General features: G+C 42.0%; 1 protein-coding gene across 1 annotated transcript in view; it reads right to left on the reverse strand.

Moving 5' to 3' along the window:
• The window catches only part of itgav (integrin, alpha V), a 47,118-nt gene extending 31,040 nt beyond the window's left edge, over nucleotides 1–16,078 (reverse strand). Inside the window, exons 1-5 of the mRNA XM_084545209.1 lie at nucleotides 14,913–16,078; nucleotides 11,658–11,782; nucleotides 1,112–1,200; nucleotides 869–983; nucleotides 163–236 (exon numbers count right to left, since the gene is read on the reverse strand). Of these exons, the coding sequence (XP_084401335.1) occupies nucleotides 163–236; nucleotides 869–983; nucleotides 1,112–1,200; nucleotides 11,658–11,782; nucleotides 14,913–15,076 (567 nt within the window). The 5' untranslated portion in view covers nucleotides 15,077–16,078. The remainder of the gene's footprint in view (nucleotides 1–162; nucleotides 237–868; nucleotides 984–1,111; nucleotides 1,201–11,657; nucleotides 11,783–14,912) is intronic.
• Nucleotides 16,079–16,902: the final 824 nt, after the last annotated feature.

Consider the following 16,902-nt stretch of genomic DNA (forward strand, 5'->3'; position numbering starts at 1 on the left):
CCAATGTACAGCAAAGATGTTGAAGGTGGTAATCCACTTTAGTTGCAATATCAACGAAAGTGCAATCCAATATAAATTTGAATCAGCCCGTGATGCCAGACTTTACTGTCGACTGCTGTATGATCTTCTTAAAGTAGTGAATGTTGAGTTGTTCTGGCTTACCTTAGTGGAGTCTAAACTGAAGTCGGCACTGAAGCCAGCCTGACAGAAGCCCTGGCCGTCTGGTGCATTAAGGCCTAGATGACAAAGTATAACAGCAGCATTAGAGCAAATACAAAAATATCAGGTGCAGTATAATACAGAGGTAGAGAGCTATACAGTAGGGGACCATCAGGGTCCTCTAGTCTGCTAGGTGCAATTTAAGATCAAATTTAATCTGTAAAAAGTCCTGTGCTTTTTTTTTTTTTTTATTCAAATCAAACACAAAGCTGTTAAATGCTCCACTATGTTAGCCAGTTAGGGCCGTAACACACCAAGCCAACTGTCTAGTTTTTGCAAGGGTATAAGCGCCTGTCACCCTAGTTTGGATGGTCACAGAGATCACTATGATTGGTTGATTGGCTTAGAGAACCAATGCACAGGAAGAGAAAGAGACTAAATTAAGACAGCTCAAACGCTGGCCTTTTTTTTTTTTTTTTGCGGTGTGTTCGAGTGCAGCTGGTCGGGACACAGGCCCTTTGTTGCCAGCAGTTCTCTTGATGTTGGTTTGGTGTGTCTCTACCCTTAGTCTCTAAAGAAAGCTACTATTCGCGGTGAGCGTATAGTAGCTTGTTCTAGTAGCGAGACTGACCCAAAGCAGTAAAACAACCGTATATCTATGACTCTAGTTAAGACAGACATAGAAGACAAGCAGAAGAAAGGAACTGACTCGATCTGCAGGGGGAGTACTCCACAACCTCGCTGCCTTTCATGAGGTAACAGGTTCCCACCGGCTCGCGGTCACTGACGGCAAAAGTTGCCCACTGGTACAGAGGAGCGCAGGCCTAGAAAACACACAATATACAAGTCAGAGTCTGCGGCATAAATAAATAAATTCCTGGAAGTGCGTCTTTTAGTTCAGTTGGCATGTTGTCACAAGAAAAGAAAAACAAATGTTTGCGCGTTTTCTTACCAAGATGTGTTCTCCGTCAGATCGTACCGAGGCACCAAACCACTGCTTGGATTTAAACTCCATCTGATTCCCATTGCTCATCCTCTCATCTGGAATAAGAGTTGTTGTTATTAACTGGTTTCAATGACACACACACACATAAAAACATGATACTATTGGTTAACTTCAAGGGTAACAACAGTTTTAACTAAAAATACAAGTCAATATACAAGTGTGATCATATCCTCCAACAGATGCCCAAGTTTTAACACTTTTAATCACATAAATAAGACTTTGGACACAAACGTGAAACTCAATGAATTCCATCTTTAATTTCTCATTTATTTTATACCATTTGGCCTTAACTTTCCATTCAAACAGGGATAAATTTAGAGTTCACACAGTCTCATGACACTCACACAGCTGAAGCTATAAATGACAGCAGTGCTTTGACGGTCTTTTCCGTCTCTAAGCCAGTCAACAGATGGACAGACAGGATGAACATATGAGGGATGATTGGAAAGTAGTAAAGAGAGAATTAACCAGTAAAGAGTCCAGAGCCCAGAGCCTGAAAATTAGTATTTTATATACACCTTTTAGATTTCTTAAATTACCGTAAAATTCGGTGTATAAGCCGCACTTTTTTTCCTTTTTTTTTCATCTAAAAAGTTGGGTGCGGCTTATACACCGGTGCGACCTATATACCAGGGTAAATGCTGACATTGTAAATTTGACCCACAAGATGGCGCTACGTAGCTACGTAGCGCCGTCATATAGCCAGCCAGTGTGCGTAAGACGCCATTTTATCACAGACACATGCACGACACCGACACGACGACAGTACGACTACACATGCCTGGGAAAATTACAAGAAAGAGCTACACGGCAGCCCAAAAACTCCACGTTGTGGAGTTTGCGGAACAGAATGGAAATCGCCACGCGGGGAGAGAGTTTAATGTTGATGAGAAACAGGTTCGTGAGTGGCGGAGAAACAAAGCTAAACTTGAAGTCATGGTGAAAACTAAGAAAGCTAACAGAGGGAGAAAATGTCTGTGGCCACGGGTGGAAGATGCCGTTTTTGAGTGGATCGCTGAGCAAAGAAGCAAACTAGTCCCCGTGTCAAAAAACATGATTCGGATGAAAGCAATAGAGGTAGCGAAAGAGTTGGATGAGACTGATTTCCGTGGTGGCCTCAGCTGGTGTGACAGGTTCATGAAAAGAAAAGCACTGTCCCTTCGAAGAAGAACTCGCATCTCACAAAAGATGCCGATGGACTATGAAGAAAAAATGATAACGTTCCAGCGATTCATTATTAAAATGCGCCGGCAGAATTCATATGCACTCGGCCAAATTGGAAACATGGACGAGGTGCCGATGTGCTTTGATATGCCGCCCGACCGCACCGTCAATAACCGAGGCGAAAAAACAGTGCAGATCAAGACGTCGGGACACGAGAAATCACATTTCACTGTTGTTTTGTCATGTTGCGCTGATGGCACCAAACTACAGCCACTCATCATCTTCAAAAGGAAGACGGCTCCCAAAGAGCGCATGCCGGCAGGTGTCTGTGTACGAGTGCATAAGAAAGGATGGATGGAGGAAACGGTAGGTTATTAGTTTGTTTTAAACCATGTCTTTGCGCTGTGCTTTTAAATTTTTTTTTTATGAAAAAAATAATATCATTTTATTCAATTTTTTATCTCAGGGCATGATTGACTGGATTAAAACTGTCTGGGGGAGAAGACCCGGTGGACTTCTAAAGAAAAAGGCGCTTCTGGTGATGGATGCATTCAGAGGTCATTTACACAAGTCTGTGCGCGAACAGCTTAAGACCATGAAAACAGATGTGGCGATCATTCCTGGCGGGATGACCGGGATTTTGCAACCTCTGGACGTCGGAGTGAACAAACCATTCAAAGACCGGATTCGGCAGAAATGGGTGGATTGGCTTCAAAGAGATGATCACGCATTCACACCGCGGGGTAATCTGAAGAGACCCGCACTGGCCACAGTGTGCGGGTGGGTAAAAGACAGCTGGGAGGACATTCCCTCAGAGCTTATAACACGGGCCTTCCTGAAATGCTCAATTTCGAACCGACTGGATGGCACCGAGGACGACGCTCTGTTTGACTCTGGAACTGGGACTAACGCCGAGTCGGAGGACAGTGATGTGAATCTGCTGGCAGAGCGCTATGATGACTTGGTCACAATGTTTGGACACAGTGACGATTCTGAGGAAGAGTTTTTGGGATTTTAGTAAGCATTTATAGCTACAGCCTCCACAATGTAATAAGGTAAACAGTCTTGTTATTAAAAAAAGAGAAAATGAGTTTAAGGTACTTGGTTAAAGAATGTTTAAGTTAATTTAAGCTCATGGTTTAGATGTTGTACTACTGTTTACTTAAGAAGTTACCTGAAAAACTGCAATCTGAAAAGTAAACCTGCTGAATAGGTTATGTTTTGAATGTTTCAAATTAAAATAAATGGAAACAGTGTTGAAATAACATGTGTAATGTTTTATTAACAAATAGCAATAGAAAACCTTGTTTTCCCAGTTTGAGGCCCTAAAAAATAGACTGCGGCTTATATACCGGTGCGGCTTATATTCCGAGTTTTACGTTTTTGTCTTCCTGACAGCATTGCACCCTATTGACGGCAACTCAACAAGACACATGGAGCGTTTCCAACACTCTTGAAGGAGTTTACACATGTGCTGAGCACTTGTTGGCCGGCTCTTCTGCCACTCTGCAGTCTAACTCATCTAAAACCATTTGACACAGAAACCGTGGTTAATCTGAGGTGTTGTTTACTGGCGGTTTCTGAGGCTGCCACCTCAGCTGCAAACGGAACTCTTGGTTTCACTTCTAAGAGACGAGACAGTCCTATTGAAAGCCAGTTTGATTACCGGTGGTTTTATTAAAGCTCTTGATATTTTCCAGATCGACATGTCATTGAATAATGATGAAGTATCAGATCTGTTTACTTAGTTGAGCAATTCTTGCAATAACACAGATTACCACAACAGCCTAAGAGGGATATTTTCTATCACTACCACAGCACAAGACCACTCTTTGTCTGAAACACACTAGAAAGGAAAGAAATTTCTTGAAGATGTTTCGCCACACATCCAAGTACCTCCTTCAGTTCCTCATTGGGTAGACAACAAGTCAGATGGAGCTGTTTATAATGACTATATTGAAGCTTACTTGACCTTTCTTGGAAGACACTCTGCAGATGCCGTAGAACATGCTGGCATTTCAGATTTTTCCCAAACAAGCAATGTACAACCCACGCATTGTCAACAGGAAATGATAAACGTCTTTTCCCGGAACAACAGACATCCCTCTGTGTCAAGGCCCCACAAAAAAGGCAAGAAGTTCACTTTTGACAAAGCATCGCCTGCTAATTTAAACCATTCTTGGTGACAACCTCATAAATCTGGTTAGGATGATGCAAACAGTGTGCAAAGTTGTCATTATGATGAACCCTGGCTACCAAATTAAATTTGATACCCTTTTTATTAACTTGTTTACTATGTGTTCAACTTGTATGATGTTTGTTTCAGTGTAGAAAATGTAAATTTAAAGAGAAATCCGTGAATGAGACAATGAACCCAAATGTTTGGCTAATACTGTATGTACAGTATATTAATCCTGTGTTTTCAATGTCAGCAGCTCTCAACCTGCAGCCAGATGGTTAAAGACAACGCTATCAAACACAAATCTGACGCGGTATGCCAACAAGACACAGCTAATGGGATATTACAGGGAGGCAGCGAGGAAATGTTTGGGATTTTCCAATCATGGCAGGAAACCCACGCCTGCTGACGAATGTTGGCTGTGGCTGCTGAAGGTCTTCTGATTCCCAGAGGTGTGCTCGGTTGATAAATTACAGCTAGGGGATTTTTTTTTTGTTGCCCACCAGATTTTGTGGATAAGGTACAAATGGATTCATCTGTAATTATGGTTGTGAATCAGCCGGCCATGATGCCAAGCGTTTCCTGCCAGCTCGTTACCATCTTAAAGGCACTGCAGCTATGACAACAGACCCTCTTTAGTTGTTGTTTGTCAATGGATGGCGTCACTCCTTAACCGAGGAAATGAGTTAATGTCTGCAGTAACGTCTTGAGAAACACGACATGTCAGGAGCTCTGTGATTGGCAAATGCTAACATTATCATGCTAGCATTGCTTACGTTGATGTCTACTATCCTCACTGTTTTCATTTAATACGTTGGTAATAATTGCTAATTAGCGTGAACACAAGCCAAGCAGAGTATAATGGGAATGTCGGTACTAAATCCAAGAATACCTGAACAATGTTTAAGGACAAACCCTTCAATAGTTGTTGATGTATTTGTCCACAAAACCACACGTTAACCTCATGGTGGCACTAGAGGAAAAGTCCTTAAACTATTCGTCTAATAAAGAAGCCTTTACAGATGTAAACAGCTTAGCATGAATCTACTCTAAGGGTGCAAGTGTATTCAAGTCAATCAGCTCAATAAACAGATGGGCACATGAAACATTTAATTGGAAATACGTAAAATAAGTTGTGATTAGAAAGCACAATCTGAGTAAACTGTAGATCACTGTCTCTTTCACCACACTTCCTGACAAAAGACACAAAAACAGGACCAAAAGTTTGTGATGAATCATAATGTGAAGGGCCTGAACAAAGACAGACCAACACTGAGTCATGCAACACAAACACAGAAATATTCCAGTTAATTCTGTTCTCTGGTCCAGTAAAGCTTCGGCCAGTGATCACGCCGGTCAAATCAACCACAAAGGCCTCTATTGTAAGAGGACACACACACACACACACACACACACACACACACACACACACTCACAGGCCGATAAAACTAGGCCACTCACTGGCAGCATTACAGCCAGAGGAAACAACGACAGCGAGCTTTTGGTTTCTGCCTGAGTGCGCAGAGCCTACAGTGTTATGCTCAGAAGCACTCCGGCAGGGCAGATGCTTGTTGCTTGTCCACTCGACTGTAATTCAAAGCTACAAGCCGGACGCAGCTGAAGAGTAAACACTCTGTGCAACATGCCTGCTGCTCTACAAGATTTGCTTGGGCTGCGTGAGACCAAAATCACCTTTTATGGACATAACCGTCCTAGAACAGCCTGCTGCAAGAAGCCAAGTGTTCAACAAACTTTTAGGAGCTAGAGAACGTACAGCAATCATTTGGCTGAGCTCAGACATGAGCTGGTGTCAAGTTATTGACATTACAAATCAGTGTACGGACGAGTAAGACAAACGATAATAGATATGAGACTAGTCAAGCCTCTTTTACACTGAAATATCCAGTATGTGTCCTCTAGAAGTGTTTGTTTATTTTGTGTTTGGGTTAAAACACAACTATGGGCTGATATATTATTATCAGATTCATGAATCCAGCATCAGACAGGCTATAGTTATAGTTATTACTGTAATAATAACCTATGCTCCTCTCTCATTATAAGGCCCAAACGTAACTGAGAAGAACAGCACAGTTGCTCATATCCATCTGAAACATTTAGAGTAGAAAGGAATTAAAAGCTTAGTTGCCACTTTATTATGAACAGCTGCACAAGCCAATGCAACAGCTCTGCCTTAACACGTGTCTTCACAAAATGTCCGATCAGATCTGTCGCATATTGAAAGTAAAAAGCATCTTCTGTGATAACGTGAAATGATGGGACTGCTGCAGAAATGCCCCCAGTGAATTCATAATGAGAAGAAGCTGGCCTTTAATTAACTTGAGCAACAAAATATGTCTGCAATTCATCTGGGATGCAGCCTGCAGGAAAGGAGAGAAAACAGCCCTATGCTTCTCCTTTCTGTATCGTGTCTGAATGAGACTTTAAGGAATGTCTCTATGTCTTAAATGACACACGGTCATCACTTTGAGATGTTAGATATTCCGTGTCTGAAAGGCTTTATGCGTCAGTGCGTGTGCCGAGGCAGCGGTCTCTGTTGTGTATCTGGACGGGGGCAGGGCGCCACAATTTTACTGTGGCGTGTTTTTTACTTCCTACTTTCGTGGCTGAGGTTTCCCACAGAATACCAAACTAGACTCAACGACACAACGACTCTCACAAACACAAACTTCCCCGTCTCTTGCTATTTTGGTTTCAGCGCCTCTTTCCGTCAATATTTTGTCTCCAGTGTTCTCGCCTTTTCTTGAACTTGTTCCAGCTGAAGATAAAATACGTAAAGTGTACATACCCTGAAGGTTTTCCAGTATATGTAAAAAATGTCCAAATGTCTTTAAAATGCAATAAATCTAACCAGTTGTGCAGTTTTGTCGGGAAAAACTGACTTGGAATGATACACCGACTTAGAGCGTGAAGTTAATGCAGATTAGGGAATTTCCTTTGGTTTTGTAGGTCTACATGTGCAGAAAACAACCTGCTTACAACTTGCAAATACACTGGAAAGCAGCGATGCCATGCAAGAAAATAGCTGCAGAGAGGCTTTGAGGAGTTGTTTGAAACTCAACAGATGAGGACACAACTCCAGGACACCGTCTACCAACCAACGACCAAACAAAACTCGCTGCAGTAACTCAAATACGGACATTGCCGTCTGGTTGCTTTGCGGTTGGATCGCCGTCAGATCTTATCTGTTCAGAAGCGAATGCACAACAGTTGTGCTGCTGTGATTGGCGGTTTCATTATTAAAGAATGGTTATCGAGTTGGGTTGCTGTTTTTCAAGAATATCCTCACTTCTGTCAATCCGTTTTAGGCTTTATTGGACATTTTGTATGCCTGACAGCAGGAGCCTCTATAATTTGGGATAAATGCAAACACTGCAACTCATTTCTAATGCTAATTTGCTAATTTTCAAGCATTCACAAATAATCTGTTTCTTTTTCCCTTTTCTCCACTGAGCAGATCACACGCCTCACGTCCTTCATGTAGTATTTTACGTCCAAGTTTGAACCGTGCGTTCAAAGACAAACACACCTACTGTTTCCAATCTTTAACAAGATTGCAGCTCTGTACATGTAGCACAACGCAAAAGGAATCTGCACAGTTTAAACGAACACCTGTCCCTTTGAGGCAAGTCAGCGCATTGTCATCGTTATCATTCGGGCATCTGTCGGCTGCATGAACTCAGATTCCCCGCAGCAACGGTTTAAGTTGCATCACCACCAGGCTCATTTCTGCTGTCCCTCTGGCTGGTGTTTTCTCGATGTCAGGTTTTCTCAAGCTGTTGACGCCTACTTTAAAGAAAAAGCGGACGAGTCCAGGCAGTTATGAAAGCTATAAGTAACGTCTGGCAGTGAGTTGAGGCAGCAGTGGTTCACAAACACCGCGGCGTGCACTGTTTCATTAGAGGATAAGGTGTGTTTTGAAATATTATCTTTCATACATTGGGTACTAGCTGGTTATCTGAGGCAATAATGCCCACACCCAGTGAGACGGAGATAACGCCGACTATAAATCAGGACGAATTCACCGGTTTCCTGTTGCTCTACACACTCAAGTCAATCCAAAACAGTCTGGACTCAATTACATTTAAGGGTTGAAATGGCTCAACTATGGCATGTTGTAACTTTTTTTTATTGACTTCTCTTAATATTTATTCTGGGTCTGTCTGTAATTTCAGACTGAGGACCAACATCAAAAAGCTCCTGCTTCCTTATCTTACACACCTTCCTTATCTTGAGCTTTTTCCACTCGTCTTTCTGGCTTTGGTCTCTCGACTGTCTTTTTCACACAGAAAAAAGTGAGCTTTCATCTCCTCTTACACGCACTTCTACTTTTTCACTTAAAGACACTGAAAGGTCGCCATCAGATTTGAATGCACTGAGCGGCCAACGTCCACTTCCAACCACCGACAAAAACAGCAGACAGAAATCTCTCAGGTCAAACCGTAACTCAGAAAATAAATGCGTGTTCATGTAAGACCACATCACGTCCCAGCAATAACATGAGATTTTCATGGAATTTATAGTCATAACATTAAAGAGAGACAAAATAACAGTTGTTGAATATGAGCCAACGTTAGATGTAAACCAAATAAGGCCGCGGCTGTAAAAATGCCTTAGCGTACTGAACTGAAGAAGGGTACATTTATTTCCTATGATTCACCTTTTTATTTGTAAGAGTAGCCATGTCCTGAGTTTCATTCTGAAAATGACACGGCCTCACTTTGGTCTAAAGATGATTCCAGTTGGAAAAAATGCTTTGTCTACAGCTTTTATTGACTTTTCATTTGCTTCATCTTGCTGAGGTTTTTGGGCCACCCGAGGACAGCGGGAACAAGTCGGAAACACTGACATGTAATCTCCTTTAAAGTTGACGTGGAGAACTAGAAAGTGAGACACGAGTTGTCAAATGTTTGTCCAGCATCCACTCCCTTTTAGCTCTACAGGAAAGTATGTCCCTTTTAGCTCTACAGCTACTATCTGTCTGTCAGCTGTTTGCTGCAGACATGGTAACTTGTATATACTTTGCATTTGTTTTATTTTTAATCTCCTTAAAACGTCTGTAATTGCATGTTACGCTGCTCGCTTGAGCCTTAAATTGCCCCCGCTGACAAATAAAGTTTTCTGAATCTGAATCTGAAAGCAACAATGATAGCGAATGGAGCGCTGAAGGTGCCAACAGCTGGACAATGACCGGAAATTCATTGGAGCAATCGTAAATCCTTTATCAATCCAAAATGCCAAATAACATCTGAAGAAACATGTCACTGCCCATTGTTACAGTCGGGCTAAACATGAAAACCAATAACAAAGGTTCCTGGAAAGTGCTTCTGGTTTCCCACAGGAAAAACTGCAATTCTACGAAAGTCAATAAAAGGAAGACCACGATTTATAACGAATAAAGAAAAAAAAACAATATCAACAACTTATTAATGTCACTGTGCTACCAATGAATCCCTCCTTTCACAATAAAGGGGAACTGATAAATTACACCATTATAATCGCTGCTTGACAGAGATGTTTGCATTATGGATATACAGAATACTTGGAAACAGCAGTGTGCCGACACACATGCTCCACGGACGAGTCCACACATCTCCTGCTCCGCCACACATTCCTGAATGAGTTCCAACATGAGACAACGGCGGCAAGGCTGGGCAGAGCCCTTATTATCCCATCAATAACACACTGTTACGGCAGACTGTGAAAGCTGCCACGGTCTGTTATTAGAAATGAAGTGGCTTTCAGTGGAGGACAATCCTATCAGCGGTCGTTGCCATTCAATAGATTTCTTTTCACGTGTAGTCGTTCTCATTACTAGTGGACATTCTTGCAATCAGTTTGGATTACCTTTGCTTGCTTCCTGAAACAAAACAGGATTAACTTAATGCTAACACGACATTTCCTGCTGCTGCTGCTGCTGCTGCTTCACATTAAAGAGAGAAAGCAGGCGGTTAGGGGTAGAGACGTAAGGATCGGTGTCGGGAGATCGGTATCGGGGCCGATCTAGGCATTTCTAAAATCCCTGCCATCTTTTGTAGTTGTTTATTTTAGGTCTGCTATAGACCAAAAACCATGTCCCTACAGAGTCAAAACGCCATCTTCCTGTCCGTTGGCTAGCATCAAAGCTGCTACAAATTAAAAAGAAGAAGAAGAACCAATATGGAAAGTAAAGTCACTTGTGAAGTCAGACAGATATTTGTAAATTATGCAGTGTGGATGTTTGGCGAGGTGGTAGTAGGAGATCGATATTCAATACTACCAACTCCATTCTACACCTACAAATATGCATCACAAAACTTGGAGTCCGCTCAGCTGCACTGCAACAACAACAAACACCGAACGGACGCTACGTTTAAAACAAGAGAAACGATTCCTGCAGACAGCATCAAGGAGAAATATATTCCAGAGAGGGTTAGGGGGCTTATGGGATGACCAGTTGGATGACCAGAACATTTCTGGAACAGAGAACGCAGGTTTTCTGTAGCCAAGGTACAAGCTACCCTCGCCACACTACATTTACTTTGACAGAAATATTTACTGAACTAATTAGTTGCACATGGGATCAAGAATACAAGGAAGATAAGAAAATATCCAACAAAGGTTCAAAAAAGGCAACTGGACTTGTAGAGTTTATTGAGAAGATGTTTCACCACTCATCCAAGTAGCTTCTTCAGTTCTAGGGGACTGGTGGGAAGTTTGAGGTTTAAATAGGGAACTCCTCCTGAAAAAACTTGTTATGCTAATAACCAGAAAACTGGTGCGCCAGAGAAGCTACTCGGATGAGTGGTGAAACGTCTTCTCAAAAAACTCTACAAGTCCGGTTGCCTTTTTTGAACCTTTGTTGGATATACCATGACCTGGATGACTGAGAACCTTCACAGACATGAAGATAAGAAAAGCTTTCATGAATCTCCAGGAAGGAAATTTAGTTTAATTGGAGTGGGACTTGAGATGGGCTGTTACGGAGTATGAAAAGATCTGTATTGCATGCAGGGCAAAAAGAAAAACTTAATCCATAATTAGGAGTTTAATTCAACCATTGCAGGTAATCTAAGGTGACTGAATGGCTCAACTGAGCAAAGGGTGGGTTACAATACAGTTGCATCAACGTGAGGCATTGGTTTCCGGTACCTGTGTTGTCAAACGGCAGCAGCTGGCAGTTGGAGGTGCTCTTCCAGGGGCAGCTGTACACCGCTCCTCTCTCCACCACGTTGCCGGAGGTGTTGGCCCGAGGAGCTCCAATCAGAACGTCCAACCTGAGGAGAGGACAGGAAGTCTCAAGTTGATCAAAGGATGCATCAGGGCGTCTGACTCAGCCCTGGGGCAACAACAACATGCGATCGCTCAGCCCTTTGTTTGCGCCACAGTCTAAAGCCACACGGACAAATTAGTCAGCAGATGTTTCAAAAGATGTTTTAATGTGTAAAATCCCCCAGGATATCTACAGCATTAATGGAAAACAAGTAGGACTTAATCATCGGCTCATGGCTCATTGGATTTCTTCTGTGGTTCCATGTGTCAAAGCGAAACGTACGAGATCCAGCCAACAAGTTTAGCAATGCAAGCAGCATCAACGTAGAGCAGGGACCGTCTCGGACGTAAAACATCCTCCCTAAAACCATGCTGAAGCTTGACTGCGAGTCCCGCAACAGTTTAACGAAGAGCCTACACGGTAGTTGACATGATGGACCAACACTGTCATGTTCATCTCATCTGAACATTTAAATATACAAATATTTTCACAACAACATGATCATCAAGAATGAATAACCTGGAAATAGTAGCTCTACCAGTTTCCCTTTAGAATAGCAAATAGAGACTACTGAGAGTGTATTAGTTTTGCCGGTGTGCTTAAGCGCAACTTTTTTGGCCCAGACGCAAACAACATGAGGTGAATGATCTGATTGTTTCGCTCTTGTTGAGGATAAATCTATTCCGTCTGAGCATGTTTGCCCCATATGGGGTAAACCTCAGACGACAAGACATGTTTCCGAGAACTTGTAGCAAAACAACCAGTTATTAAAACGAGGCCTTGAAAATCCACGCGAAGAGCGAAGTTCAAAAACGTGAAATCCATCTTGGTCGGGCAATGATGGTATTCAGTGTTGTCATTACGTTGGGACAATCATCTTCTTCTGTCGCACTTCCTGCAGATATGACACGTCAAAAAAGAGTCTCACAGTGACTGACAGCAAACACACGAACACCACAAGTTATCGTTCTCACGATCTTCACTGTTCTTTTTTATGTTATCTGTAAGTTCACGCTGCTAACGGAAAGTAACAAAATGATCTAATTTGCAAATCGTAGACGAGAACGGCTGCGGTATAAAAAGTACGGTGGCAGCTATATAACGGATGGATTTAGACTTTATGAATAGACACATCAGTCTTGAGGTTGTCATGAGTATTAGGTAGATACACCCATCAGGCATAACATTACGACCACCTTCCTAATATTGTGTAGGTCTCCAAAACAGTTGTGACTCATCAGATAATGGACATGGTCCTTCTGAGGGTGTCCTGTGGTTTCTGGCAACAGCATGTTGTTAGTGGGGAGTCTTTGAGGGGAGGGGCCTCTGTGGATCATCCCACAGATACTTAATCAGTTTGGGATTTAGTGAATTTGGAGGCCAGGTCAACACCTTCATGGTTTTTTTTTAGTTGTTCCTAAAGTGTTTTTGTGTGTGTGTCTGTGTCAGGCTGCATCCTGCTGGGGATGGCTGCTGCCATCAAGGAGTGTCATTGCTATGGGGTGGGGGGTATCTGGTCTGGTCTAGGTGGGGTGCTACATGTCTGAGTAAAGTTTCCAAGCAGAGCACTGAATTGTCACAAGATGGTCAATGCTATTTACGTCTCCTGTCAGTGACACGATGTTGTGGCCGATCGGTGTATATTCTCTCGACTTGTGTTGTGAAGACAGGAAATTATTAGACACAATTACAAAATTAGAGAGCCTCGTTGCTAAAACAAGGTCAAGAGGGCAGCGCTGTTTTTTTGTTTCCTCTTTCCTTTCGGTGACGGCTGACAAATAAAACGCATACTGTAAGACTTGCACAAGTGCCCTGAAAAACTGCTGGAGACTGTGACAGCGTGAGACGAGATGCTTTGATATCTTTTCCAACAGACACTCCATGAATAGAGGAGGAAGCAAGACGAGGAAAACAACAGACACATGACATGACAGTTACCAAGACGTTCCAGAGACGACATAAAGTCTTAATCATCTTTTAATATGTGGGTATCTGCGAGTTCGGGCAAGGAGCTGCTTAAATGCACCTCACACTCACAGATAATCCCTCTTTATCGCTAATACAATGACGCGCGATATTTTGGGATTAAATTTGGTCATTTAAGGATCTCACGCCGCCGTTTCCGCAGCTACTTACGCTTTTATTTGTGTGTGGATTTAAAAGGCATTATTAACACAAATGTACACACTTGAATTTACAAAATGGCAAAAAGCAGAGTGTTTAGAGCAAATCCAACATATTTATGCACCACATTTATGCAATGCTTAATATTCCTGTGGATAAAATGTGCCACAGAAGGAAGCCGACGGTCCATATGTGGTGCGTTCAAGGACTTAAAGTAGTTTTAAAGGACATAATTACACAATTACACCTTATACAGACAGCTAGTTTGGCGCTGTGGCTCTCAACGTCTCGGTCACGCCCCTCCAAAGACTCACCAGAGAGTCCTTATCCAAAAATGTCGATTCATTCTTTTTGACTTATCTTTACCTTTAAAACTTTTTGAGACTTTAACTAATCTGGGCCTCAAAATACTCGTTTAAATCAAGCTTTTTAGAGGAGAAGTGTGAGTTTTTAACCCCTCAGACACCAGAAACACGAGGACAAAGTGTTCAATTTAAGAGAATAATAAGACAACCTGGTTTAATGATGAACAGCGTGGTGTGACTTACGAACTACAAATGATTTATTTAATGTGAAATTTGAAATAATAAAGAGTAAATAAGGCTATCAAATCAATTTAAAGGGAGTAAAAAAAAGTGCAGTGTTTCTATTCGACAGGGTTAAATGTGTGTATTTATGTCATAGCCTGTATAATAGTTGTAGTTTGTTCACTATTATTGGATTTATTTTGCACTTTTTGCCATTTGCACTTCTGGTTAGAAACTGCATTTCGTAGTGTATGTACTTGTATTATACGAAATGACAATAAAGTTTACAATTTATTAGTAGATGGAAGGCTTAAGTCAAGTATAGTAAGTTCAAAATTGTATTTAAGTATAACATTAGTGTAATTTATGATTAATAAAGGAAGCAAACTGAGAATGTTTGAAGGGACAGGCTCCTTGTCCGCCCTTCTTCATCCGCATCAACATCATCTTCATCACCACGGACGCTGCTGAGGTCGGGCTTACTTTTGGTTGTCTGGTTTGAAGAAGTCCACCGAGAAGCCGAAGTAGCTCCTGTCGGGTCCGGAGTACACGTATGGTCCGTCCACGTCCAGGTTGAAGGAGTCGCTGCGGGGGAAGAGCACACAAACCAGGACGAGGAGCCCGACAGCTGACCGTCCTCCTGCCATCGCTGCTGCTGCTGCTGGAGACCTCCGAGGACAACACCAACGAAGAAGATGCTGCCGGTTACTTATTAGCTAGCTAGCTAGTTAGTTAGTTAATTAGTTAAATCCGTCTGGGGTCTGTTTCCTCCAACAATATCACTTGTAACTGGCTCCAAAAAAAAAAATAAAAAAATCGCAGCCCTCCTCCTACTAGCAGCTCTGGAGAGAACAAGTCGCCATGTAAACGTCAAATAAAACACATTCCCGGCTTTAACCGGAGGCTACCGACCGTTACAAGCCGAAAGATGAAGCAGCAAAGGAGCCTGGACTTATTCCGGTTCTCGTTTCGCTTGTATAGGCGGATAGAAGCCGCGGAATCACGGGAACGAGCCAGACGAGAGGCCGCGACTCTAGTGTTGAATGTGTGGATGTGTGTCAGGCTTGTCCCAACAAGCTATTGTCAAACTGATCTACGTATAAACGCGGCTAAACAACATCCGGGGGATTCCTTTCAAAATAAAAGCGATACTTCCGGGTTTGTTGAGATGGCTTTTAGTGGTGAACTGTGCCTTAATTTAGACAACATATACACTCTCTTGCCAGTTCATTATGTACACTAGTGAAACGTAATGCATTCTAATAATGATTCTATCTGAGCTTGTCATTCAGCATTTGTTTTTAATAAATAAGGCTGTGGTTTGTAATACGGTTAAATTACATTGTGCTGTGCCGACGCGTGTTGCTGTCCAGTATATATACAGAAACAGAAACACTTTTAATAGCACACATCTGCCAAAAATGATCATACAGTTGAATTCTGATGCAGTTCCAACGTAAAACTGAATATTAGAACAGGCATGGAGGGGGGGATGTTCTATACGAATCCATTTCTTATTTATTCTGCAGTATTATTTACTACTCGGTGCTGCATGTGTCGGCATCAGCGTTTAACTGTACTGATGGTATTTTCGGGGCCCTTAAACACATCTTAAACCAGGCGTAGAGCTCCAGATGGGCCACGGCCATCTAAAAAGCGACTGAAATGGATTAAACTTTTATTTCTAGCAGTGGATGGTCTTTTAAGTGTCTATAAGTATTTTGGGAATGGTGCATTTTCCAAAAGAATTTCTGGGGTTTTCCCAAACACGAGTAAAATCAGTGACATCTAAGCTCATTTTTTAATCAAAAACATTTGTGTTCTAGTGAACGTATTTGTCACAATAAACGTAGTCAAACTGAAGAGTACTAAAGATACTGAAATCCACCTGTAATAGGTGCTTCTTTTAGTGAATAATTTTCCTTATAGACTAAATCTTATCTAATCATTCTCAAATCACACATTTTTATTCTAGCATTAAGAGCAATGGCGTGTTTAGGGACGCATTAGCACAATAGTTCACCTGAAGTAATAGTGTCAAATAGGAAGGGCATGTCGTACTTTTATTCTGAATATGAAAGTGTGTATTTCCGGCGTGCGCGTATCCTGCTTGACGCGGCAGACGCTGGAATCACAACAGGAAGTTCATTCCGCCGCATCAGACAGAACCATTGACTGTATATACTAGGACAGAACACACGGTTTCTGCAGAACACGCAGGCTTCACTCATATCAAGGAATTCTTTCACTGTCATGTCCTTTTTTCCTGAGCTGCTGCCATGGTTCATTCCGGGTCATGAGTTCGTAATGTTCAATGCTGAAATACCAATTTTTGAAATAAAAATTGTAGTATTAGTAGAAGTATTAGATGTCTAGTGCACAGAAGTACCCTATGTGTGTGTGTGACAAAGGTGGAGTTTTGTTTTTGCAGTTCATAACATTTAGCGTCTGAAACTCAACTAGTCTTGCACCA

The sequence above is a fragment of the Chelon labrosus genome (assembly GCF_963514085.1).
Source record: "Chelon labrosus genome assembly, chromosome: 5".
Taxonomy (NCBI): Eukaryota; Metazoa; Chordata; class Actinopteri; order Mugiliformes; family Mugilidae; genus Chelon; species Chelon labrosus.